This window comes from Eriocheir sinensis, chromosome 62 (assembly GCF_024679095.1).
Source record: "Eriocheir sinensis breed Jianghai 21 chromosome 62, ASM2467909v1, whole genome shotgun sequence".
Taxonomy (NCBI): Eukaryota; Metazoa; Arthropoda; class Malacostraca; order Decapoda; family Varunidae; genus Eriocheir; species Eriocheir sinensis.
The window spans coordinates 8,020,258-8,046,822 of NC_066570.1; the positions used below are offsets into that span (position 1 = coordinate 8,020,258).

The window sequence follows — 26,565 nt, forward strand, 5'->3', positions numbered from 1 at the left end:
CACTTACAGTCCATTCTGGAGGCGTTTCACTCGTTCAATCTCATTCATTCTCCATTGCTTGCGAGCACTTTTGCTAAGTCCAGACGGAGGAGGTCTGAAAGCAATGACAATGATAAATCTACACCTGCTTCTAAGTGATAGAAACTGCAGAACATGCAGCCTTTATTAGTTATTTATACTGTAGGATTTTATTGTACAACATTTACAATAATCATAGGTGTCAGTTCTGCATGTTTAAAAGAATTAAATCTTTGATTCTCTTTCAACTTTCCACATTCCTGTGTCTTTTGTTAACCCCTTTGACTATGAGTCACATTTACAAGCATGGTACTGGGTCTGGGAGAGAAGCTTTTCTCTTTCTCTGTCTTTCTGTCCAAAAGTCATTTCATGTATTTATTTGTTCATTCATCTAAATACAACAGAGAGAGAGAGAGAGAGAGAGAGAGAGAGAGAGAGAGAGAGAGAGAGAGAGAGAGATATGCTAATCTCTTGCAAATTTCTCTGTATATTTATGCATAATCTCAAAATTATCAAATAATTTGTTTCTCTATGTCCATCATTTAATTTTGCATATTTTTATATATAATACATGATGATTATGTTGAAATTATGGCTGAAAACTTGTTATAATCAGAAGCGACGTTTGAAATTTGGCGCGCGCGGCCAGCCTGGATACGGGGCGGGTGCCATTTTCGCCCAGTCGTAGTGAAGGGGTTAACTGTAATCTCCAGAGTAATTACAAGAATAATTTATACTGGCTTGATGTGCTGTAAAACATTTACTAAATGTGTTTTTACAACAAATATACTTGAAAAACGGCTGTTTATTGCATTCTTCGGAGGCACCCCCTAGATTTTTTTGTGTCTCTTAGGGGTTAAGCCATAAAACTAAATATAATCATCATACTGTTTACCACTGATGAGGTTTCAGGCCCCGCTCCACTGCACTATATTATATATATTATTACATATATATTAAATAAATGGTGCACAACGACTAACATGAACTCACTGATAATTGAGGTGGATACATAAACATACAAGTAAAATGCGGTACTGTGTTGATCATGTATTCATTGAATTTTACTACAGATAATAATTTAGCAACATATGATACCTGGTGAGCAAGTTATCAGATGCTGCTAAAAACAATACTGCCACGGCTTTCATTTCCAGCTTAAACCAAGAATGTTTTGTCCTGTTTACAAACATTAGCTGGTCCATTACTTGCATGTGATTGATTAAGCATCACTGAATCCTTGCCTGGAGTGCCACCGGTTGGCATGACTATTTGTCTCCCAGACACCTGCTAATGATAGGCCAAAGGGAGCAAGGCGACCCTTTGTAAATTAACCCCACGGAACTCACGTGAGCTGACCGTTTCAGTGGAACCCTTCGAGACATTCTATGGGAGAATTTTGAGCATATGGCCCCAGTACTGTTAAGCATGTACTGGTACCAGTATTGTTAACCCTTAAAGCACGGGTGTCGACAATAGTGGACAGCTGGTGCCTGGGCTCAAACCGCGGGTGTTGACAATAGTCGACAAGGCATTTTTTGAATTAGCGTGCCGTCAAATTTAGTTTGTTTGTGATGAAGTTGAGTGAGTATGTCGTTTTCTTTCAAACAATACCCAACTATGCTCCCTTGACTAGGTATTGGTCAGTGTATGCCTTGTGTTAGCTTTGAGAAGATGTCTATTAGACATCCCACCTCTTCTCACCTTACAGTGAATTTCATCCACAAGATGGGGCCCCTTTGACCTCAGCACCCATCAAGGGCATCAGGAAGGCCTGGAAGTTAATTTTTTGGAGGTGTGTATCACATAAACTGTATAAAAGTTATGCTCTTTATTACTAAATCATAGAAGGGAAGTCCACTAGCAGTGGAAAACTGTCCATAAAAATGTGTTTTCAGTGATCCTATTCAATATTCCGTACTCGCTCTACCAATGGTCATAGTCTTCAAATTAACGTCATAGGACAATTAATGGTATACACTTTACAATACTTCATTTAGTCACAGGAGGTAAGTAGAAGTGAAGATATAAAAGGTTGAAGTGAGGTATGTTTTTGCCTAAATATGCCCACGTGGGAGGACAGGCACGGCAAAACAACCCTGCGCTTTAAGGGTTAAGGTACTGGTACCAGTACCAGGTACCAGGGCAGGTGCACAGCCCTTATATATACTAACAAGGTATGAACTAAAAATACTAAAACTCCTCAGGAGGAAGCAGCATTGCCCCTCATCCCTCATCTGAACCACATGTAAGAAAACAAAGGCAAAGCATATATATCTTCACTGATCTTCATACCTGGTGAATTCCTTATTGATGATACTGGCTTCAGGAGAATATGAAGACTCTACACGCTCTGACTCCCAGTCCTCACACGTAATGGAAACATTCTCCACTGGCACGGCTTCAGGCTTCACCAATGGGCCTCCCTTCTTTACTTGTGGCCCTATAAAAAACATTGTTGGTCACAAACTTTTGTATAGCCATCCCAAAATACTGCAAAGGTCTGGAAATTTATCATGAAAGGAAGGTTAAGTTCATGGTCACCTTATAATCCATTTAAATTGGTAATATTTTATCTGCAGCCCTTCTAATACCACCCCAACACTTATTATCATACAACTCTTTCTTTCTTTCAAAAAGCAATTTCCATTTTTGAAAATTTTAATTTTGCTTCTGAATCTTTTCTTCTCTTCTGCCTTACTTGGTTAGATCTTTGTCACCTTCTATTTCTATTTCTACCTTGTATTCCCAATTCTTGAATATTCTCTCATCTACATAAGCTGATTACTCTCTCTCTCTCTCTCTCAAGCAATTTTAACCCTCTCACGCACCATAAGTTTCAATAAGTTTTCTTTTCCGCGATCATTTCAAACACTGGGTCTAACGTTGATCGAGGCAGTTTTTTTAGCACGCCAAAATTTTTTGTTTCTCAGCTACTTTCTTCCCCCAAACCTGCATTTATCATTATACATAATATATCAATGGCTTCCTTATTTGTTGTAGTTTCTCATGAATCAATAAAGAAATAATAATAGTAATTCATAGGACAGTTTATGGACATGGAATAAAGTGCGCCTAAACAATTTTTCTACTGTTCTACTGTTCCCACCTCCATAACTAAAAATTTGTGTCAACTTTTCAAGGTAGATGCATTTATAATAGCAGAATTTTATCAGAATTCTTATGGTTCCTTCAAATCTCCAATCGGACAATTAGCACCATGAAATATTTGCAGAAAAGGAAAAATATTGAAAAAGTCCGTCTTTCATTTGCTTACGTAATTCATAAAATATAATACACTACTGCCTGTAAAGAGAAAATAATACAAATTACACCCAATCAAATCACTGTATTGCACTAAATAACACTATTATCACTGTTATGGGGTGGGCGCACGGAAGCCCACAAAAAGTTTAAAGCCCACAGCAGCGAGACGTGCAGATTGACTGATAAGAGTGACCAGAAATTGTCTTTGTTTTCTCAACCACACTCAAATATGTGCACGCGGAGTGTTGACAATTAGTTCATTTCGGAGAGGGTGAGGAAACTTACCCTCAAACAAAAAATGACGCGATTGGAGTGAATATAACAATTTAAAAGTAATATTTTTGTTCAAATTGATGCCAATGGCATCATGGTGCACTTGGCCCTAAATTTTTTTACACACCACTGGCGTCACGGTGCGCGAGAGGGTTAACCTGTTGAAAAATAAGAATAGGGAATTAGTCATATATGAACAAAGGAAACCAATGTTACTATGACAGCAGAGGTCATTATTATTTGTTTATAGGGGTTGCAAAGGTGGCCAGGAAGAATGGCAGGAAACCTATTTATGGAGAAAGTTTAAAAGCAGTTAACAAGGTTATAGGCAGAGGGCAGCAGGAGCAGATGGAATACATGAAGAAATTGTCAAACAGGGAGGAGACACTTCTGAGAAGCTTGCAGACATATCCAGGGCATACTAGACACTAATCTCCATCTTAGCTCCTTTAGGTAACATTGTATAACATTCAGTGGTTAATGGTTTAAACATATGCAGGGTTGATGCAATACAAGAGGAGTGAATTGCCAGGGGATTCTGCTTCTTGTCTGGCTGGCCGTGGAGGAGGGTGGGGATGGCTGGTGGTGGTGAGGGCTCTCAGTAACCCAATTCACTCCTAACATCTTTAATCATTAGAGCACATTCAAAGCATTTAATGGTGGCTTTTTGTGGCCTTTCCTTATTAGCAGTTGTGTTCATCTATAAACATAGGTTTACTTGTCAGAAGCAAGTGAAAGAGCAAAAAAAAATCTATTTTGTATTTTTTACTATTTTGCCCCCAAACTAGTGGTTTCAGAACTATTGATGCTGTTTCAGTCTTACTGTCACTAGTCACAGGGCCCCACTGTATGCTTGGGAAGGTGTTTGGGAGTTTTGGCTGAGGTTGGTTGGAGTAACAGATGGAATGATGAGTGAAGAACAAGAAGGGTTGAGGAAAGAGATGCACATAAGTAATGAAGTATTGAGGTACTGAAGGTAAAGTACACCAATGGATCATGAATTGGTTGAGCAATAGACATAGATCGATTGAGTTAACTCCAAGCGAGTGCCTGTCATTAGCAGTGTCCCTCGGGGCTCAGATCTTGGCCCAGTGCTATTTATAATTTACATCAATGACATTGACATTGGACTCAATAATCTCACTAGTAAATTTGCTGATGATACAAAAATTAGTAATTTGATCCTCTCAGACGAAGACAAACAAAGCCTTCAAGAAGATTTGCATAAAGTGTCAGCTTGGTCTGATAATTGGGAGATGCCCTTTAATTTAGTTAACCCATGCAGCGTCAAATATGTACGACATACGTATTATTTTTTAATACCATTGAGCATCAGATATGTACGTCGTTCGTATTTAATGTATTATTTTTTCCTGTTACTGGAGTGTGCCGAGGGCGACTTCTGTGGTGGTGCCCTAGTAGACTGATCCTTTGGGAATACTGACCACCCAATATATTTCATTTATTGCCCTAACAGGCAAGCCTGGCAGCCATTATTCTGGGTACAATTTTTTTTATTTATGTGGATGTTGGAGGTGGTTTTGGAGAGCGTGATGTGGAAATTGAAGTGGTTGGTGGTTGGAAAGTGGTTTGACAGTGTTGTGGGTGAGGTATAGTGGGTATACCAACGTCCAGAACCGGCAATTTAGTACTGGCAATTTTGGTAAGGAGGGGCCAAGTATAAACTGCAATTGCATGAGTGAACGCTCTTGAGGGCGACTGTACATTGAGTTGAACTATCAAAAAGCTCAAAATGAGTTACTCTCTAACAATATATATAAGTCTTTACTAAATATGTCGAGAGAAAACGATTTACTCTGATATGCACGTACAATCCAAGAAAGTCTACGGCAAGTGACACGACCATTTCGCTTACCAAATTGACACAAAATGGCCCAAAACACCGACTTCTAAGCAACAGTAAGCTAAATGACGTTACATTTCTTAATTTTCACGGTTTTAAGCTGTTTTATGCAAAAAAAATTAAATTGTTTTTTCCTCCGACGCTGGGGTGGGGAGGAAATTACAAAATACCAAAAAGCTGTACGGGTTAAGTGCCAGGTACTTCAAGTTCTATCTATCCATCTATCTATATCTCTGATGCCCTACTCCCTCACAGGAACTTCCCTCCAGGGGGTGGCCACAGCAGAAATGTCTCCATCTCTCACTGTTCTGGCATTCCCTCTCAGCACACTCAATCCTGCTACTTCTAACTCTCACCCTATTGATCCACTTCGCAGGTGATCTTCCCCTGACACCCCCTCCCTTAATCCTTCTCTCACACACTTTTCAAAAATTTATTCTTCTTCATTCTCATCACATGGCCAAACCATCTAAGCGTGCCACGCTTTACCCATTTGTTCACTCCACAGTCCACTCCTTTCGCTGTCACACCCATACCAAACCTCTCATACACACTTTCATTACTTTCTCTATCCCATCCTGAAACACCAAATGTACATCTTACATAACTCATTTCCACTGCATGTACTCTCGATTGCTGTGCTGCATTCCATGTCCACGTCTCTGATGCATACAACATTCTTCAAGTTGGAACAAAAAATAGTAGGTTCCATTTTGTTAGAGGTAGGGGGTTCACCAGAAAAGGCAGGCACCGCCCGGGGATTGAACCAGAGTCCTTCCGCTTGCCGGGCAGACATGCTACCCGTTACACCACGGTCGCCTCTCAGTGACAACCCACACAACTCCCCCCTAAGGCCACCTCCCTCGCCAGCCAGTCTGGGGAATGTGTATCGTTGCTGGATCCTACTCACTGCGCCATGTTAGAGGTAGGGGGTTCACCAGAAAAGGCAGGCACCCCCCGGGGATTGAACCTGAGTCCTTCCGCTTGCCGGGCGGACGTGCTACCCGTTACACCACGGTTGCCTCTCGGTGACAACCCACACACATTTGAAAATGTGTGGTGTAAAACTCAAAAGCATTTAGTGTCAAGGACCTGGGTATTAAAATCATGTCAATCCTCAAATTCTCACAGCAATGCATCGACACAGCAAATAAAGAAAACAGAATGTTAGGCTTCATCAATAGAAACTTCTCATTCAAGAATAAAGATGTAATACTTCCACTGTACAATATGTAGTTTATCAGATCCCATGTGGAATATGCTGTACAGTTTTAGTCCCCCACCATATGAAGAACAGTGCTAAATTAGAAGGTGCTCAATGTGGGGCAACAAAGATGATCTCCTCCTTGTGCAATAAGGCTCTCATCTCTTAACCTGCTCTCTCTCGAGAAACGTCGCCTCCAAGGAAAACTGATTGAATGTTTCAAAATATTTGTGTGTATAAGCCGCGTGTTTATGTATGTAGTACTTATTTACGTAATTTATTACACAGACCATTTCAACTGTTAGTGGTAACAGGCGTGCAAAATGTGGGGAAAAAAAAAAAAAAAAAAAAAAAAAAACTAGGGGAACTTGGATTTTCGGATAACTCGGATTGGCCTCCGCCCCAATTGGTCTGACTTGTGCAGGGTATACTGTACAAACAGAATTTTGGATGCTAGACAATGGATTCTTATGGGATAGGTCCAACTTCTATTTGTGGGGCCTGTACATAAATATGAGTGCTGCTCGAGTGAAAATTTGTCTCAATGACTGAAGTGGAATAACTGTAGAAAATAAATACAACATTGGGACGCTGGTAGGTTTATTACTATGTGACTTTAGTGATCTTTATTTGGAATACAAAACAAAGTAAAGGGTGTCAATGCATAAAGGAGAGCTATGCAATAATATTAGAGAAATTAATCTGACTGCAGATGAAGCAAAACACTTACGGCTGAAGATTTCTCGCTCCACAAGCTGCTTGTCCTCGCAGCTCAGCAGGTGTGCCTGGAACTCTGAGGCCGGCACCACATGCACAGCATTGAAGATACATTCCTTCATGTCCATGTTTGGGTAATTCTGAGACAAGAATGGATGCAAAAAAGGAATTATGCCTGACAATATTATAAATACAACAGAATAGATGTCAGGGTTGTTTGATTTAATCCGGTAGCTGCGGGGACCATGTTTCTTAAAGGTCCCTTATAGCAAGAAGAATGAGAAAAAATCATCACTCACACAAACCATTTCATAATATGTATCAACGTATTTGTGATCAGTTTATGCATCATCTATTTGGGGGGTCTTTATCATGGGACAAATTTGGCCCGTCGCTGGTACCCAGTAAAGCCACAAATTTGGCCCGTTGCTGCTAACGGGTTAATTCACTTATTGAAATCAAGTTATAAAGTGATTTTCTTTTCAGATAATTTGATTAAATCAAGATTTGAATTATGATTTTTTTTTCAAATACCATTGATTAAAGTCTTATCACAAGGCAACAATATAGAAGGGAGAAATAAACAAAGAAAACCCTCTCTAATTTTAATATCAATATTTTCTCTATCACTTCACATAATTTCATGAGCTGGTTAGTTCATTATACTGTGGATATCTTCAAGCAGTTACACATTAGAGACTGCCCTCCTGGCAGTATCTTGCTGAGGCATAGTTACAGTTTCAAAGAAATTTTACAACATGAACCAATTGCTCTTTTATCCAAATCATTCCAAATTATGAGCCAAAACATGTGTGCTGTGCAACCCTAGGTTAGCAACTTCAATTCATCTGCTTGTTCTAATTATTTTCTTACCTTGTTGACATTGGCTGCATAATCTGTCACCACACAACTAACCTGGCAGCCAAAATCTCTTTACTCTTCTGAATTGATGATTTTGCGAGGTCTTCAAGATATCAGTATGAGGTTGGCTACTTGTGTCTATTGTGTCCACTAGATATGCATGGCCATTTGAAGTCATGACGGTGACGCATATTACTGACTCATCTTGAATGTTAGACCATCCATCTGTCGAAACATTGTTTCATTCATAGGCTCTTTGCCACATTTTCCAGTCTTTATTGAAAATCCCAAGTAAGTACTTGTCTGCAATTTCTGTTCTTGTTGGAGAAATGTATCGTGGCACCTGTCACCCCTGGTGTGGTCTGTCGCACTGTCTCTGCTGTCACCACCCCCGTCTGTCCCACATCTGTTGCTGTCACCTCTTCAACACCTGTTGAACCATCAGCTGCTAAGTCTACATGACTGATTCCCATCTCCAAAGCTGTCACTGCAGGCAAGAAAGCAGAACGGGTCATTTTGAAGTACAGAAGCCCAAAGCTGTTCACGAGTACAGTCGTTCCTCAAATAGTACGGTTTTGGTTTTATACGGATTGTCATGGAAGATCACATTACTGATCACATCACAGTGATCAACAAGGCCATTAACCTGGGGCTTCACCCATGCCTGGTGGCGTGGATGGCAGACTTCCTCAGCACGCATGATCAGGTTGTGAGATTCCAAGGCAGGACCTCATCACCCAAGCCCCTCACTTTTTTTTTTTTTTATTTTTTTTTTTACGTCTATGCCTATAGCACCAGTAGGCTTGCTTGAGGGGCCTGGATAGTATTCGGCCCCAGCCCGTCATGGCGCAGGCAAGTGTATATAGTGGCATCATCTTCTCTTGGCTCATGCTGCCCCCTGGAACTCCTTCTTGATTCACTTGGACGGTTTCCTCTAGAGTCCGGGTTGATGGGTGGTCTTCAGGACATATGGGTAGTTTTAAGCCATTCAGCGGTGACTGAAAAATCTGAGGTGGTAGCGTGGGGATTCAAACTCGCGTTGTCCATCACGTGGTGAATGTGGGCCCAGCACGCTACCACTCAGCCACCGCCTACCTGCGGAGTCCCCCAGGGCACGAAAATAGGCCCTTTGTCATTTTTAATTCTCATAAATGACGTGATGACCAACACTCCCTCGCACTGGAAATACGTCGATGACTCTACGGTGGGGAGCACTATTGACAATATACATCCTGACTTCAGCCACCTGCACAACACACTTGACGACCTTCAGGACTGGACGAGGCTAAACAAGGTAACTGTCAACCAGAACAAAACAGTCCTCATGCGCATCACTACCTCTACAACAGCCGCACCTCCACCTGCAGTCTCCATCAACTGCACTCCGCTCCAGGTGGTGGAAACAACCAAGCTTCTCGGTGTCACCATTGACAACCGCTTGACTAGGAAAGAGCATGTTAGCCGAACCATCGCTTCAGCCTCCTATCAGCTCTACCTTCTGAGGCAGTTGAAGTCACTGGGGACTCCAACGCATGAGCTGATGGGAGTCTAATACCTTCATCCTCCCCAAACGCACTTACGCCCCCCCAGCCTGGTTTCCATCCCTCAACACCACCCAACGCTGCCCGCTTGAGTGGGTGCAGAAACATGCGTGTAGGCTTATCCTGGGCCCGTCTTACTCCACCTATGACGAGGCCCTTGATGCCCTAAATCTGCCCACACTTCAAGACCGCTACCAGCACCTCCTCCAAAAGTTTGCAGTACAACTACTAAATCACCTGCACCACCGTGACCTGCTACCAGACACTGCGCCTCCCTCTCGCCATGCCATCAGACATAACAACTTACTGATACCTATCCGTGCAAGGACGGAAACTGGACTGGAAACGCTCCCCTTGATTACTGTTGCTACCCTACTGACCTTCCCCTCAGGTCTGGTCAGGGAGCTGAGACAGGTCTACACCCAGACTCAAGCAGGTGTGGCTTGATGCAAAAAGGTACGAAAAAGATACGGAAAAATCGTTCTTAACCCGGTAGCAGTGACGGGCCAAGTTTGTGGCTTCACTGTGTAGCATGATATTTACCCCCCAAAACAGATGATACATAATCTGATCACAAATGTTTTGATATATATTATAAAATGGTTTGTGTGAGGGGTGATTTTTTCTCATTTTTCTCGGTTGGAGGGACCATTAAGAAACATGATCCCCGCTGCTACCAGGTTAAACTTTGTACGGCGCCGTACTATGAGAAAATTTTCATACCGTAATATCCTTTCATACTTTTAGGGGACAAACCTTACCATAACATTATTTTATATGAACTGTACTATACCCATGCTTTGTCCTCTATGCATCTCAAAGTCACCACCAAGGTAAGAAACTACATTTGAATCGTATTGTGCAGTAATATGCTGCTTCATGATTCAAATGTTTACCTATGTGTATGTTATTACTGCCTCTAAAAGTGAGAGAATGGAGGGAGCAGAAGATTAGGGAAAGCTGGGAAGGTCTAGGAACCAATTATATTAAATACCACTACTTTTATTAATTGGCTATTTTCTTTATCACGGGGGGTTTCACAGTCCCAATAAGGTGTGATATATGAGGGAGAGGTGTATAAGGATTTTGATTGATGTACACTACACTTACAAATAACCAAGGATAACATATTCAAGTACATAGAAGTTCAATGATAGTGAGCTACTCTAATGATGCATCACTTTACTAAAGATCCTTCACATTACAATGATGTAACTGCTGATTTATTACCTTTTTGCACTTGATAAGGTGCATTGCCATCCGATGAGGTATAATCTGGTGGCTGCTATTATAGGGGCACGTCAAAAGATTTTCCATCATGCGGTACTCCATCGTGCTGAAATGGTTATGTAAATGTTAAGAGATTTGTATATATCATCTTTTCTATAAACACTAAGTAATAAAAAAATAAAAATAAAATAAAAGCATACAGAATTAAAGATATATTTCTGAACACTGTTGACATCGTGAGGTCTGAGATGATGGAAAATATGCTGATAAGAACCACAAGGAAGCCATACTTAACCCGGTAGCAGCGACGGGCCAAATTTGTGGCTTTACCGTGTAGCAGCGACGGGCCAAATTTGTGGCTTTACCGTGTAGCAGCGATGGGCCAAATTTGTGCCATGATATAAAACCCCCAAAACAGGTGATACATAATCTGATCACAAATGCCTTGATATATATTATGAAATGGTTTGTGTGAGGGGTGATTTTTTCTCATTTTTCTCGCTTGGAGGGACCATTAAGAAACATGATCCCCGCTGCTACCGGGTTAAAGTAAGCCTATGGAATTAAAATATGCACTAATAAATCTGAATTTTCTAGATATGACATGACATAGCTCCTTTTCTTTACCCAAGTTAACACTAAATGGATCAATGTCAATGATAAATAATAAGGGACCTAAAACTCATTCTTGTGTGATGCCACTGGTCACTTGTCCTTGTATCTGAACTCAGCATCTAATCACTTAGCCACACCTTGTTTCACCTCAAAACTTTACCTTCCATCCCATGGGCTTTCAGTTTCCTTTTAAGTTTATGGTGAGACACTTTGTTATTACTAAATTTGATATATACAGTTAGCCCGCCTTATTCACAGGTTTGGCAACCCTGGAACAGCCTTTCTTTGTCTGTTCCTCCTTCCTTTGAATGGAACACCTTGAAGACACCTCTCTGAAGCTATGTTTAGTCATATGAAGATTGGAGATGACATGTAGCACCTCTCATTCATGACAGTTCACGTGACATTTTTGGCAAATCTCACGTTATTGTACCACATATTATAGCATGGAATGTATATACTGTAGAATGGAACCATATTCATTGACGTTGTGGATATGAACACATGCTATACAAACACTGCTCAAATTCAAATTGGACTTGGTACAATCATGACAGGGAAAAGCTGGATGCACTTAAATATGATTATGCCATAATCACACTACATATATGGTAGACATAAATAGGACTATATATATGGAGCAATTTTTCCACTTGTCACCACCTCTTGACATACGAATCACTCCAGCACCTCATCACCAGATCATATGGCTCCCCAACAGCACCTCCAGAAGAAAAGATCATTGGGCAGAAGGGGGGGGGGCAAGGTGGGGCCAAGCTCTAACTAATATGAAAATAAGGGTAGTCATCTTGCATGAGGTTAATACTATGTCTTGTATTTTTCTCTAAATGCAATGCAGTAGTAACTGAAAGCTGCTGAAAATCCAAAGAAGCCTCAAAATACTGCTGTAAAAAGTTCATGAGCGCAATCTAGCACACCATAATTTGGCGGGGCAGGGGTGGGGGGACAGGTTAGGTTGTATTTGACCTGGTAGCAGTGATGCCTCTGACAGGACAAATTTGTGGCTTGATATAAATCCCCCAAAACAGAGGATGCACCAACTGATTACAAATGGGTTGATATCTATTATATAATGATTTGTGTGAGTGATGATTTTTTCTCATTAACCCTTTCCATCCATGACGCAGACGTCTGCGCCACAGTATGGAAAGGGTCGATAGGAAATGGAAGAGGATTAATCCTTTTCTAAGCCTCTCAATCCTCCTCTAAATTCCTCTTAATTCTCTTCCATTTCCTCTTTAGAGGTTTAGAAGAGGATTAAGAGGTTTAGAAGAGGACTAACCCTTTCCATACGGTGACGCTGTCGGACGCCGACGAGGGAGTCGCCGGAGTGAAGGGGTTAATTTGCTTAGAGGAACCTTTAAGAAACATGATTCCTGCAGCAACCGGGTTAATTAGACTTTTTTGTCAGATTTATTAAGTCTAATTGTTTACGATAAATGCATGTAATATGCTTTGCGCTGTGCCATTGTTGTCTCCATATTACTCCAACTTCTTTCATGGGGGAGGGGGGGAGGGGGGCATTAAACAAGTGTTTGCACTCACTTTCAAATCAGAGTGGCAGGTCATGTATTAAGCATAAGAGCAGTTTGTCTGGTTATCATTCTTTTATTTGATATGCAGTTTTATTTGATAGACCAAGTCACCCAATATGGAAAATAAATCCTTTTTCTATATACATTATTTGCTGCTGATCTGACTATTTCAGCAGTCAGATAGTCATCACAGATCTTTACTCAATAGAGGATCAATTCATTAATACACAATGCATGGATGCGACAATAAAATTTGGTTTTGGTTTACGAGGTTTAGAAATACTATATTCTTCTTCTTGATCTTGATTTAAATTGCGCAGGGCACCCATTCAGGTGCATAACACGCATATTTGTGTTGGCTGTTGGGGGGACGGGGGAGCCGGGTGTGCAGGGGAGGGAAGTGAATCAGGTGTAATTGTTAGTGTTGGTGTGTTATGGTGACAAGTGAGTGTGTATTTGTTTTCTGAATGAGTCTATTGTACCGCAGTCTAAAATCCATTGAGGGAGGCTGTTTCAGTCACGTATGGTGCGTGGAAAGTATGAGTGCTTGTATGAATCGGTGTTAGTGCGATATGTTTGGTATTTATGGATGTGTGTGTTACGAGTACGTTGACTGTTTGCGTTGTGTAAGTATGTATGTGGATCAATGTCAATGTGAGTGTTTGTGATCTTGAACATAAGTGTAAGTCTGTGTATGTGAAGAGGTTCCATGTTTATTTGTTGTTTGATCTGTGTTGTGATGCCAGGCGCTCGAGTGTAGTTGTTTGTAAGGCCAACATTTGATGTAATTCCTCACTACCCTCACTCATGAGCACAATGTCATCTGCATACAGGAGACATCCTAACCGTTCACTCCCCACCCTTATCCCATAACCCGATGTCCTCAACCTCTCTGCCAGCTCCTCTGTGTACAGCCCAAACAGTAGCAGGGACAGTACACACCCTTGCCTAACCCCTCTACGGCTGTTGACCCACTATGTCTCTATATCCCCAAGGTTGTATACTGCCCGTGTGTTCTCATACATACTATCTATTATCCCTACTACCCTCTCACTCACTCCTATCCTAGTCAACAATCGACTTAACAAACCCCTATATACCCTATCATACGCTTTTTCTACGTCAAGGAAAGCAAGGTATACCTTCCCCCCCGTTCCTTTCATTCTTTCAGTCACCGTGTTAACTACAAACATGTTGTCCTCCCCCCTTCTGTCCTTACCAAAACCATTCTGTTCCTCCCCCATTACCCTGTTTCTTTCGCAGCATTTACTCATCCTATCACTAAGTAGACCACTGAAAATCTTTCCTATTGTGTCTGTGACAGCTATGGCCTATAGTTTTTTAACTCTTTCCTACTCTTGTGCCCCCCTTTGTGTAGCAGAGTCACCCTACCTTTGCTCCATTTTCCCGGTACTTTTCCCTCCAACCAAATCTTTCTAAACAACCTATACAGCCCCTCTATTTACACCTGGCCCTCCTTCTTTATAGAATGCATTAGGAATCCCATCCCTCCCTGTTGCTTTCCTAGCCTTGAGTGTCTTTACGTATTCCCTGATCTCTTCCCTAATGAAGCAATCCCCCATATCCTCAAATATTTTCCTGCAAGATTCCAAGTGCACCTCCCCTAACTCAACAGGCACAGACATCCCCCCTATCTCCTCCCAGAAGTATTTGATTTCCCTTTTTATTTCTTCTGCCCCTTTCACTACTTTGTTTCCCACTACTATTTCTTATAAGTTGGGCTATTCCCTATTTTCCTCCCCCCTCAAGAAGGAATACCAAGCTCTTCCCCCCTCCTCTCCCTTCTCCCTGAGTTCCTCTACTATCTCCCTCTCAGTCTCTACCCTCGCCTTCCTAATGAGTCGCTTTACCTCCCTTTACTTGTTCCTATACTGCTGCCACGTTCATATTCTACTCTACCTGCATCACCGTTTATTTCCTTCCTCAATCTCTTGGTTCTCTTATTCAGCTCCTTTCTTTCCTTGCCTTTTCGACGTCTTCGTTCCCTTGTTTCCTACCCCTTCATATCTTTCGTATACCTAACCTCCTCTTGGCTGTGTCATTTACTATCCTCCACATCCTGTCATTCGTTTCATCCACACATGTTTGGTCTCTTCTGAAGGCCTCCCAGTCACCCCCTCTCATGTTCCAGCGGCAGTCTTTATTCCTGTTTCCCCCCTCCTCCCTCTGGCCCTGGCTAACACAATTTAAAATCATCATATTGTGGTCACTTACTATATCTATGAGCCCCTCCTCGTCTATCCAAACTAGGTAGATCTGATCGAGTCAACGTGGGGGTGAACAAAGCACTATCATGGCGGTGTTGAAGGAATTAGCTCAAAGCCGCATAATAGCTCGCAGACGTCCAACTTGTTCACTTTTTTTATATTTCACTCACTGCTATCGTTAAATTGTCCTGTTTCGGCTCCAATACATGGCACAGATATCAGATCAACACTTCTAATCAAGAGAAGGCTTTACAACAAACGAATAGGGCAGATTTTACACACAAAAATTAGGTATAAAAATAACCCCCACGTTGACTCGATCAGATCTTCCTAGTTTGCTTTGTGTATTGTTGTCTTGAGGGCAATATACCAACCATCACAAAGATCACAAGTGGACAAATTAGAACAAAACCAGGCAAATTAATGCTTTCCTGATGAGTATTCCCCAGTGCGCATGCGTAGTGGACATCATAGCGACTTATTTTAACGAGGAGGTACTTCTCACAACATCGGATAACCATGAGTTGGGACCACCACGTACGAGGCGGCATTACGTTATTCTAGCTATTTGACTTGGCTATTGTACACCTCAGTCATCACAGGATACAGGTAAGTAAATAATTATAGTAAGCCCCAAATCTAGAGACAAGTAACCTTTTCAGAAACCCGTGATGGAAAAAATACCGGGCCGGGGAGTCAATGCAACAAGGGATGAGGGCTTTCTAGGCTTATGCAGCTGATTATCCTCTCCATCCAGATCAGTAAGAAATATCAGACCTACGGTGATCAATGGCCACCTAAACAATATTCCAGCTGCTCACCTTGCCCTCCCCGCTCGTCCTGGCCTCACAAGACAATATGGCGACCTCCCGTTTCTCGGCGTTTCCAAGGATTCTAGTCTTCTTCTTCTTCTGACCTGTATCCCGTATCGCTTCGTCAGTCCTCCCTTGACTAAATTAAGGCCTTTATTTTTTTTTTAGCTCTTGTGCCCTACCATTGTGTCTTTTTAGTTTCCTGGTGCTACTTCCACATGTATCCTTAAGCTACTGCCCGGGGGTTGGGATGGCATGCTCCTCCCTTATCCTTTGTTGTTTACTTGCAACAATAAACTATCAATTAAACAAGTCCTCCTCCTCCGGGCTGTCTCTTTCGTTTATTACACACCTAGCTTTTCAACTGGATTTCACTATCTTTTCGTACTAGAATATAATAGAATACTCCTTGGACCACGCGTTCCGTACTTCCTCCACGCATGCGCAGCAGACGACCTTCCCAGTTACCTCACGAACATGAGAAGTGTTGATAATTTTATGAAAAAAAGATAGATAGATCGGACCATAATGATGATAGTCACATGTGGGAAAGATAAAAGCAATGTAGCCTATTAGGTGCCGAATACAGAGTGCAAGATAAACTGGAAGAACTATAGAAATGTCGACTGGGAAAAGTAATGTTGGGGGGCATACCCTTTTACTGCGCTTTGCCTCGGTGCTCATCTCCGTTACATTGGCTCCTTGAGCCTGTGGTAAAAAGACAGGGCCGGTGTGACATTTGGGTTAATTACTACAGTATATTCCTTTCCCAAGGTTTTCTCATATGCAGAATATTCAAATATTTATCGACCATCCCGTAAACGATGAACATCTCGATGGATCAGCAGATCAGTTCACAGATGTGGTCCCGGGATATGCCTTTGCAACGGCTCCCGGATTTTCTGTTCACTCAATGTTCTCATGCTTCAGCTCTTATTTTCTTCTTCAGTTTCCACTTGACATCTATTTTTTTCACTGATTTTGCACTAGTATTTTAGTCTTCTGAACTCGTTGCCTTTCCTTCCAGAGTTTTATCAAGTAGCTTTTCCTTTCTTCTATTTTCTCACTTTCTTTATTGCTATTTTTGAGTAGTAATAATGATATGCCGGACGTGTTACTTGGTTTCCGTGTCACCGTCAGGAGACTTCGTGGGAAGAAGGTATACGTAAAACCAGAGGTAGGCTTCGTGGGAGGAAGGTATACGTAAAACCAGAGGTAGGCTTCGTGGGAGGAAGGTATACGTAAAACCAGAGGTAGGCTTCGTGGGAAGAAGGTATACGTAAAACCAGAGGTAGGCTTCGTGGGAAGAAGGTATACGTAAAACCAGAGGTAGGCTTCGTGGGAGGAAGGTATACGTAAAACCAGAGGTAGGCTTCGTGGGAGGAAGGTATACGTAAAACCAGAGGTAGGCTTCGTGGGAGGAAGGTATACGTAAAACCAGAGGTAGGCGCGGTACTGAAAAAATCAGTAGTGCGGTTGCGGTAGTGCGGTACTTTTTCCGGAGTAGTGCGGTTGCGGTAGTGCGTTCCAATTTTTTTATCTTTCCCAGTGCGATACGCGGTGTGCGGTAGTCACTAGTCAATATAAAAAAAAAATACTTCAGTGCCTATCCATTGACTAACTAATAACTTGTGAGATACAAAAAAAAAAAATAATGGAGGACTGGGAGAGGGAGAGAGGGAGGTAAGAGAGGAGGAATTACGGGGGGAACAGGCCGGGGAGTAGAGGACGGGAATTAAGGGGAGGAGGGGGAGGGAAGGGAATGTAACTTTACGAGGAAGGAGGGAAGGGACAGGGAAGGGGGAGGAGGAGATCCATGTCATGTACGTAGGGAAGGAAGAAAGGAAGGGTGGTGCGAGCTGCTTTTTTTTTTTTTTTTTTGGCTGGGCTATTAGGCCATATTTATTTGCTTTTTTGTAGGTTTAGCTTACTTCGTTGTTGCTTATTCTTATTATCATCATTCACACAGTCATTCATTCAGCACATACACTCCTCTCATTACATCCGGGGTACCTAACCAAAGCTAGCTAAGCAGGGGTGGGCAGGGACACACAAGCACACAGCATTCACACACACAGGGCTGTGTGGCCCAGCAATAGACCAACATCGCATATAAAAATGAGATAACATATATATATATATCAATTTTATATGTATCACCTGCTGATTATCACGTGGACCATGTAGTGTTCTTCTTAGCCAGGACACTGATGGGAAAGCACAGTCAAGCAGTCTTAGGTTTATTTATATACACTAATGTACGCGGTCGGAGGCGGCGACGGCGCGTAGATGAACGAGACGAGAGGGAGTGAGTTGTGATGCGTGTGAGGGTTGCGGGGAGACTGGTGGTTGCTGACTTGACCTCGCAGGTCTCGGGGCAGCAGCTGGATAGGATTATCACTGCCGCAGGTGTGCTGGAGGCGGGGTCCTTGAGTCTTTTCCTGGAGATTAGCGGGTTAGTTTTGTAGGGCGGAGCAGCAGCTGTGTAGGGGCGGAGCACCAGGCGTGCTGAAGCGACGACGCTACAACCACAACAGTAACAATACATTGTTTTATATATTTTGTATGTAAGATTACCTTCGTAGGATAAATATATATTATTTTATATAATGGTAAGGAAAATTATCAACCCAGAAAAAAATATATACATGTATTTCGGTCACATCTCGTCGATCAAGAAAAGCATCAACAGGTCGGTCAACTCGGGATTCCCGTCACCAAAAACTGTCCAAGGTGAGCGGAATGTCCCTCGCGCTGCAATAGTTTACCAGTGGACCTCGTTCACGGGTAAATCTACTGCAGTGCAAGATGAGGTGACCGATGGATAGTGTATTATCACACGTTTAACATATTGGTGGAAAGGTTCTGTTAATGTAGGGGGTCAGGTGTGTGAACCGGGTGCAGTTTAGGCGCAGACGGCTCAAGACTACTTCCTCACGGCGAGAGGAGCGGTTGGCGGTGCTCCACTCTCCGAGACTAGGTTTTATTGTATTTAAGGCCAGGTCGGTCCACTGACTTTGCCACAGAAGATGTACTGATGTTTTCCCAAGAGAGAGACACGATTGAAGATCACGAGGGACTTTCCAGGTTCCCTCGAGTTCGACAGCCGATTTAGCCAAGGCGTCTGCCTGCTCATTGCCGTGTATGTTGCAGTGCCCAGGCACCCAGATCAGCGAGATGGATTTGAGGCATGAGTGGAGTTTATTAATGATGCGACCCTGTATTTCATTTGAGTCTGTTCTCAAGGACTCAATGGCCTGAAGGGCTGACAATGAGTCTGAAAATATAATGAATGAATTATGTTGAGAGTTTATAGCAAAATCTATGGTTTTATCAATAGCGAAGAGTTCTGAAGAGAAGACAGATGTATGGTTCGACGGTAGGACGGTAGGCCAGGCAGGTTGGGCTGGGGAGCAAACTAGTCCTTAGCATGCCTCTAACACACTCGTCTCTGCTAACAAAGCCAATTTTTCTAATATAGGGAGTAACAGGAGCCTGGAGTCGCGGTGCAAGGTTACTAGTGCCGGTTTAAGGGGCACTGCATCCGTTCGAAGCAAGTGGCTGACGGTGCGACAAGTTATTTCCCAGATTCTGTTCACAATACTAGGCAGATTAGTTCTGCCCTTATGACCTCAAGTTTGGCAGTTCTGGGGCAGCCCAGAATGATGCGCATGGCCTCATTTTGAATAAGTTCCAAGGGGCGAAGTTGGGCCGCACTAAACTGGACTAAAACGGGGGCAGCATAATCAATGAGTGACCTAATGACAGAAAGGTAAAACATCCTGAGGACAGGGATGCCGACTCCAAGGCCCTTGTTAGCCAAAACCCTATGAGGAGCTAACCTAGGCAGGCAGATGCCCTGAACATAACTGATGCTCTGCACAGCTGTCTTGAAGCTGACAAGGGCACCTAAGTACTTGTAGGTAGGGACCCTACCTATAGGAGTGCCATTAATTAATGCTGGGCAGGTGAGAAACTCTCCTCCCACTGGCTTAAAATTTGGTCTTAGTTTTATTGATGACAAGGCCCATCCGTTCACAGACGGCTGACAGCTGCTCCAAAGCTAAACTGAGAAGTTCAGGACTACTGCATTGCACAAGGATGTCGTCCGCATAAATAATTACCTGACTATTGCCCGGAAAAGGCCAGCGAGCTATTTTGTCCATTAAAATGTTGAAAAGCATGGGGCTGAGGACACCCCCTTGCGGTGTGCCCAGCTCAAACACTTCCTCCGTGGAGGTAGCACCCTGGAAGACGACTTGCGCCCTCCTACCATACAAATAGTCCCTAATCCAGCTTTTAAGAGTCTTCCACGGACACCCTTCAGAATGAGGTCTTCCATAATGACATCCTTGTTTGCCCTATCAAACAGGGTAGCCAGGCACTACAGTTGGAAAAAGGACAGACCTGCTTTAAAATATGGCCCTTTGCCCCCCAAAAAAGACAGAATTACGAAAATTATATATATATATATATATATATATATATATATATATATATATATATATATATATATATATATATATATATATATATATATATATATATATATATATATATATATATATATATATATATATATATATATATATTTTGTCTTTCCGTGAAAATTGCAGCATCTTGTGTCAGACACGTATTGGGCCTGTACCACATACAGTTGTTCACGTCGCGTGAAAAAAAAAAAACTCAATAGGCTCGCGAACATGTTAATATCCCCTTTCACATAATCACTCACATCTACAAACAGAAATTAGTCATAATATTATATTATAATAATCACTTGACTCTTCTGAATTTTCCACCATCTGGTTAAGACTTCACTGTCATTCTATTACTAAATACATCTGTGCTGTTTATCTCTCACCTAACTCTACCAACTATGTAAAATTCTTTGACTATTTGAATTCTAAAGTGGAGCACATCTTGACCCACTCTCCCTTCGCTGAAATCTCCATCCTAGGAGATTTCAATGTTCACCACCAGCTTTGGCTTTCATCCTCTTTCACTGACCATCCTGGTGAACAAGCCTACAACTTTGCTATCCTCAACGACCTAGAGCAGTTGGTCCAGCACCCTACACGTATTCCTGACCGTCTTGGAGATCGGCCCAACATTCTAGACCTCTTCCTTACCTCAAACCCTTCTGCTTATTCTGTCAAACTGTTCTCTCCGTTGGGCTCCTCCGATCACAATCTTATTTCTGCATCCTGTCCTATCGCTCCTGTACACCCTCTGGACCCACCGAAGAGGCGATGCTTCTGGCATTTTGCTTCAGCTCGGTGGGACGACCTGAGGATGTACTTTTCCGATTTCCCGTGGAATGATTATTGCTTCCAGGATAGAGACCCTCTGTGTGTGCTCAGCGCATCACAGAGGTGATTGTCTCTGGAATGGAGGCATACATTCCTCGTTCTTCTCTACTCCTCACGCTAAAAAGCCTTGGTTTAATCACGCTTGTTCTCGTGATGTCAATGATAGAGGTAGCTCACAAAAGATACCAGAGCCTTCAAACTAATGCTAATTTTGAACTTTACATTTCTGCCCGAAATCGTGCCAAATCTATTCTCCGACTAACCAAAAACTCTTTCATTTATAGAAAATGCCAAAACCTTGCTTTCTTTATTAACTCTTCCCGTCACTTCCTCCAACTTCACTTCTTCATCGTTCCCTCCACTCCTCAATCCTGACGGCAACACTGCCGTCTCATCTATCTCTAAGGCTGAACTCTTCTCTCAAACTTTTCTAAAAACTCCACTCTGGACGATTCTGGGCATATTCTTCCTACTCATCCCCCCTCTGACTCCTTTATGCCTGTTATAAAGATTCTTCAAAATGATGTTTTCTATGCCCTCTCTGGCCTCAATCCTCAGAAGGCTTATGGACCTGATGGAGTGCCTCCTATTGTCCTTAAAAACTGTGCCTCCGTGCTGTCACCCTGCCTGGTCAAACTCTTTCGCCTCTGCCTGTCAACATCTACCTTTCCTTCTTGCTGGAAGTATGCCTTCATACAGCCTGTACCTAAGAAGGGTGACCGCTCCAATCCCTCAAACTACCGTCCTATTGCTTTACTTTCTTGTCTATCTAAAGCTTTTGAATCAATCCTTAACCGGAAGATTCAAAAGCACCTTTCCACTTCTGACCTTCTATCTGATCGCCAGTATGGGTTCCGCAAGGGGCGTTCTACTGGTGATCTCCTAGCCTTCTTAACTGACTCTTGGTCATCCTCTCTTAGCCGTTTCGGTGAAACTTTTGCTATTGCGCTGGACATATCAAAAGCTTTTGATAGGGTCTGGCACAAATCTTTGCTTTCTAAACTACCCTCCTACGGTTTCTATCCTTCTCTCTGTACCTTTATCTCCAGTTTCCTTTCTGACCGTTCTATTTCCGTTGTGGTAGACGGTCACTGTTCTTCCCCTAAATCTATTAACAGTGGTGTCCCACAGGGTTCTGTCCTATCTCCCACTCTTTTTCTGTTGTTCATTGATGATCTTCTTTCCAAAACGAACTGTCCTATCCATTCCTACGCCGATGATTCCACTCTGCATTATTCAACTTCTTTTAATAGAAGACCCACCCTTCAGGAACTTAACGACTCAAGGCTGGAGGCTGCAGAACGCTTAGCCTCAGACCTTACTATTATTTCCGATTGGGGCAAGAAGAACCTGGTGTCCTTCAACGCCTCAAAAACACAGTTTCTCCACCTATCCACTCGACACAATCTTCCAAACAACTATCCCCTATTCTTTGACAACACCCAGCTATCACCTTCCTCAACACTAAACATCCTCGGTCTATCCTTAACTCAAAATCTCAACTGGAAACTTCATATCTCATCTCTTACTAAATCAGCTTCCTCGAGGCTGGGCGTTCTGTACCGTCTCCGCCAGTTCTTCTCCCCTGCACAGTTGCTGTCCATATACAGGGGCCTTGTCCGCCCTCGTATGGAGTATGCATCTCATGTGTGGGGGGGCTCCACTCACACAGCTCTTCTGGACAGAGTGGAGGCAAAGGCTCTTCGTCTCATCAGCTCTCCTCCTCATACTGATAGTCTTCTACCTCTTAAATTCCGCCGCAATGTTGCCTCTCTTTCTATCTTCTATCGATATTTCCACGCTGACTGCTCTTCTGAACTTGCTAACTGCATGCCTCCCCCCCACCCGCGGCCCCGCTGCACTCGACTTTCTACTCATGCTCATCCCTATACTGTCCAAACCCCTTATGCAAGAGTTAACCAGCATCTTCACTCTTTCATCCCTCACGCTGGTAAACTCTGGAACAATCTTCCTTCATCTGTATTTCCTCCTGCCTACGACTTGAACTCTTTCAAGAGGAGGGTATCAGGACACCTCTCCTCCCGAAACTGACCTATCTTTCGGCCACCTCTTTGGATTCTTTTTAGGAGCAGCGAGTAGCGGGCTTTTTTTTTTTATTAATGTTTACTTTTTTGTGCCCTTGAGCTGTCTCCTTTGCTGTAAAAAAAAAAAAAAAAAAAAAAACTATTACCTTCCCTAGATGTCCTGTTGGTCGTCCTGCCTCGGCAATGTGGATCGGGAGCTTTGAGTCACGTGGAAACGTGCAAGGATTATATTGCCGGTTACATAAGAACATAGGGAGACTGCAAGAGGCCAACTGGCCTACACAAGGCAGCTCCAGATCCCCCCTCACAACCATCTGTCATCCTCGTACATGTAGCTATCCAGTCTACTCTTAAAACAAGCTATCGTCCCTGCACTCACTATGTGATTGCTGAGTCTATTCCATTCCCCCACCATCCTATTACTTAATTTATGCCTGCCTATTTCCCTCCTAAATCTTTACTTTTCTAATTTAAATCCATTACTGCGTGTTCTATCCTGCTGGCTAATTCTTAGTAATTTACTTATATATTGCCTTTGTTGTAACCCTTGACCCATTTGAATACTTCTATCAGATCACAACGCATTCTTCGTCTTTCTAGAGAATGTAAGTTGAGATGTTTCAGCCTATCTTGATATGAGAGGTTCCTAAGCCCCTGAATCATCTTGGTCCTCCTCCTCTGAACAGATTCTAGCAAGCTGATGTCCATTCTGTAGTGTGGGCACCAAAACTGGACAGCATAATCTAATTGTGGCCTAACTAACACTAAATAGGGTCTGAGGATGACCTCTGCACCTTTGTTGGTTACCGACCTGTTAATAAAGTATAATACCCTGTTTGCCCTATTCCTCACACTAATACATTGCTTCCTTAGTTTTAGGTCAGAGTTCAATAACATTCCCAGATCCCTTTCACACTCTGCTCTGCCTATCGCTGTGGAGTCTATACTATACCCGTGTAATGGGTTGCGTGTTCCTACACTTAGTATGCTAAACTTGGTGATGTTAAAATTAATATGCCATTTCTCTGACCAAGCTGACAGTTTGTCCAGATCCTCCTGCAGTGCTCTAGCATCCTCCCCTGTCCTAACAGTGCGTCTTATTTTGGTGTCATCCGCAAATTTACCTATATCACTGGTTATCCCATTGTCTATGTCATTGATGCAGATAATGAATAAAAGCGGGCCTAAAACCGAACCCTGAGGAACCCCACTGATAACATTACCCCATTCGACTTTTTTTTTACCGTTAATGGTAACCCTCTGTTTCCTGTCGCTAATCCACGCCCTAATCCAATCATAAACCTTCCCTCCTATGCCATGAGCCCTGACTTTATTTAATAGTCTCTGGTGAGGTTACTGAGGTAATTATTGAAGGCCTTACTAAAATCAAGATAAACTATATCGTAACTCTCATCATTGTCAGCTGCCTCGTATACTCTATTGTAAAAGGATAAAAGATTAGTGAGGCACGACGTTCCTTTAATAAACCCATGCTGTGAGTCGTGATTTAAATTATGTCTGTCAATATGGTCCCCAATACTGTCTACTATTATTGACTCAAGCATTTTACCTATAACTGACGTCAAACTTATCGGCCTATAGTTTTGCAAAGAAGATTTGTCTCCCTTCTTAAATATTGGAATAACGTGTGCCTGCCTCCTTGAAACAGGCACCATCCCTGTGTCTAGCGACTTCCTAAAACTTCTGTTAGCTGCCCACTGATTTTAGATTTACATTCTTTTAATACCCTGGGAAAAATTTCATCTGGCGCTTTAGTAACTTTGAGTCTATCTATCTGTCTAATCACAACCTCCCTACTTACGTTGATGTTGGTTAAGAGGAAGAAAATAAGTCTACTGATGTCCTGCTCGACCGCTCCGCTTGGCTGAAGAGCTTGACTAACAGTGAAATTCTTGAATAAAAAAGTTTCTTTTAATGAAGCCCAACATTCTGTTCGCTTTATTTGCTGCATCGATGCATTGCTGTGAGAATTTGAGGTTTGACGCAATCTTGACCCCCCAAGTTCTTAACGCATTGAACGCTTTAATGAGTTTAACGCCGCGCATTTCGTAATCGAACTTCTTTTTTCTTGTTCCAACTTGAAGGACCTGGCACTTGTCTACGTTAAAGGGCATCTCCCATCAATCCGACCAAGCTGAAATTTTGTGCAAATCCTCTTGGAGGCCTTGCCTGTCTTCGTCAGTGTGAACCGATTTACCAATCTTATCCAATCTACCAATCATCATCAGCAGCAGCAACAACAAGAAACAAGAAGAGGAAGAAGCTACACCCTACTGTCCCTACATCCGCATAGCTATGAGTGTTGTTGCCTGGACCAAGGCCTCCGAGGCCACTTTAATTGAGAAATTACGGGACATGCCAGCTTTGTGGGATCCCAGGCATGAATTGTATGCAGAAAAAACTGTATAGAAGGAAGAGCAGACACTGGTTTCCTAAGCCTTGTGTCTTTCTTGGCTATAAATGGTTGCACAAGGCTCAATATTTCATAAAATTGGTCCCTGCTGACTCATCCACTGCCTTAGCCTTCCTCGTCTTCTAGACGTAGTTCTTGCAACAGCTGCATCACTTCACTGCGTTCCTCTCTTCTTGTAAGCCATTGCCGCCTCCACACGCATTCTTTTCTTTTTCCGTTACTTGTGTAAACTGAGTATCAATAGAGCCAAAGCAACGGCATTTTGAGTGAAAACGGGGGTGCGAACTGGGACGTCAGCCATACTTGTGAAAATGTGTCGGTCAAGACCACGGTACGCTGAAAGAGTGCGAGGCAAGTGGGATAGGAAGACGACGGTATATATAATATGTCCACGTAGGCAAAAATCCACGATTTTATGACTGAAGATCCACGGAAAATTTGCTGCCCCCTAACGTGACAACGTCGGAGGTATACAGCGTGAGATGAGAAGCCACACTAGACACAGAACAGCCTATCTGTCCCTGAATTCTCACCTGCCACAAGGTGCTCCCAGCTTCACGAGAACGGCATGGCAAGATATGATAGCAT

General features: G+C 42.6%; 1 protein-coding gene across 3 annotated transcripts in view; it reads right to left on the reverse strand.

The window, feature by feature from the left end:
• Positions 1 to 26,565, reverse strand: part of LOC126986733 (protein D7-like) — a 45,114-nt gene extending 18,549 nt beyond the window's left edge. Inside the window, exons 1-5 of one of the 3 annotated variants that reach the window (XM_050843107.1) lie at positions 26,511 to 26,565; positions 10,976 to 11,081; positions 7,357 to 7,483; positions 2,314 to 2,461; positions 8 to 94 (exon numbers count right to left, since the gene is read on the reverse strand). In XM_050843107.1, the coding sequence (XP_050699064.1) occupies positions 8 to 94; positions 2,314 to 2,461; positions 7,357 to 7,483; positions 10,976 to 11,077 (464 nt within the window). In that variant the 5' untranslated portion in view covers positions 11,078 to 11,081; positions 26,511 to 26,565. Of the gene's footprint in view, positions 1 to 7; positions 95 to 2,313; positions 2,462 to 7,356; positions 7,484 to 10,975; positions 11,082 to 15,381; positions 15,485 to 16,195; positions 16,300 to 26,510 lie in introns of those variants that run through there. The other 2 variants (XM_050843108.1, XM_050843109.1) reach the window with 2 other exon arrangements.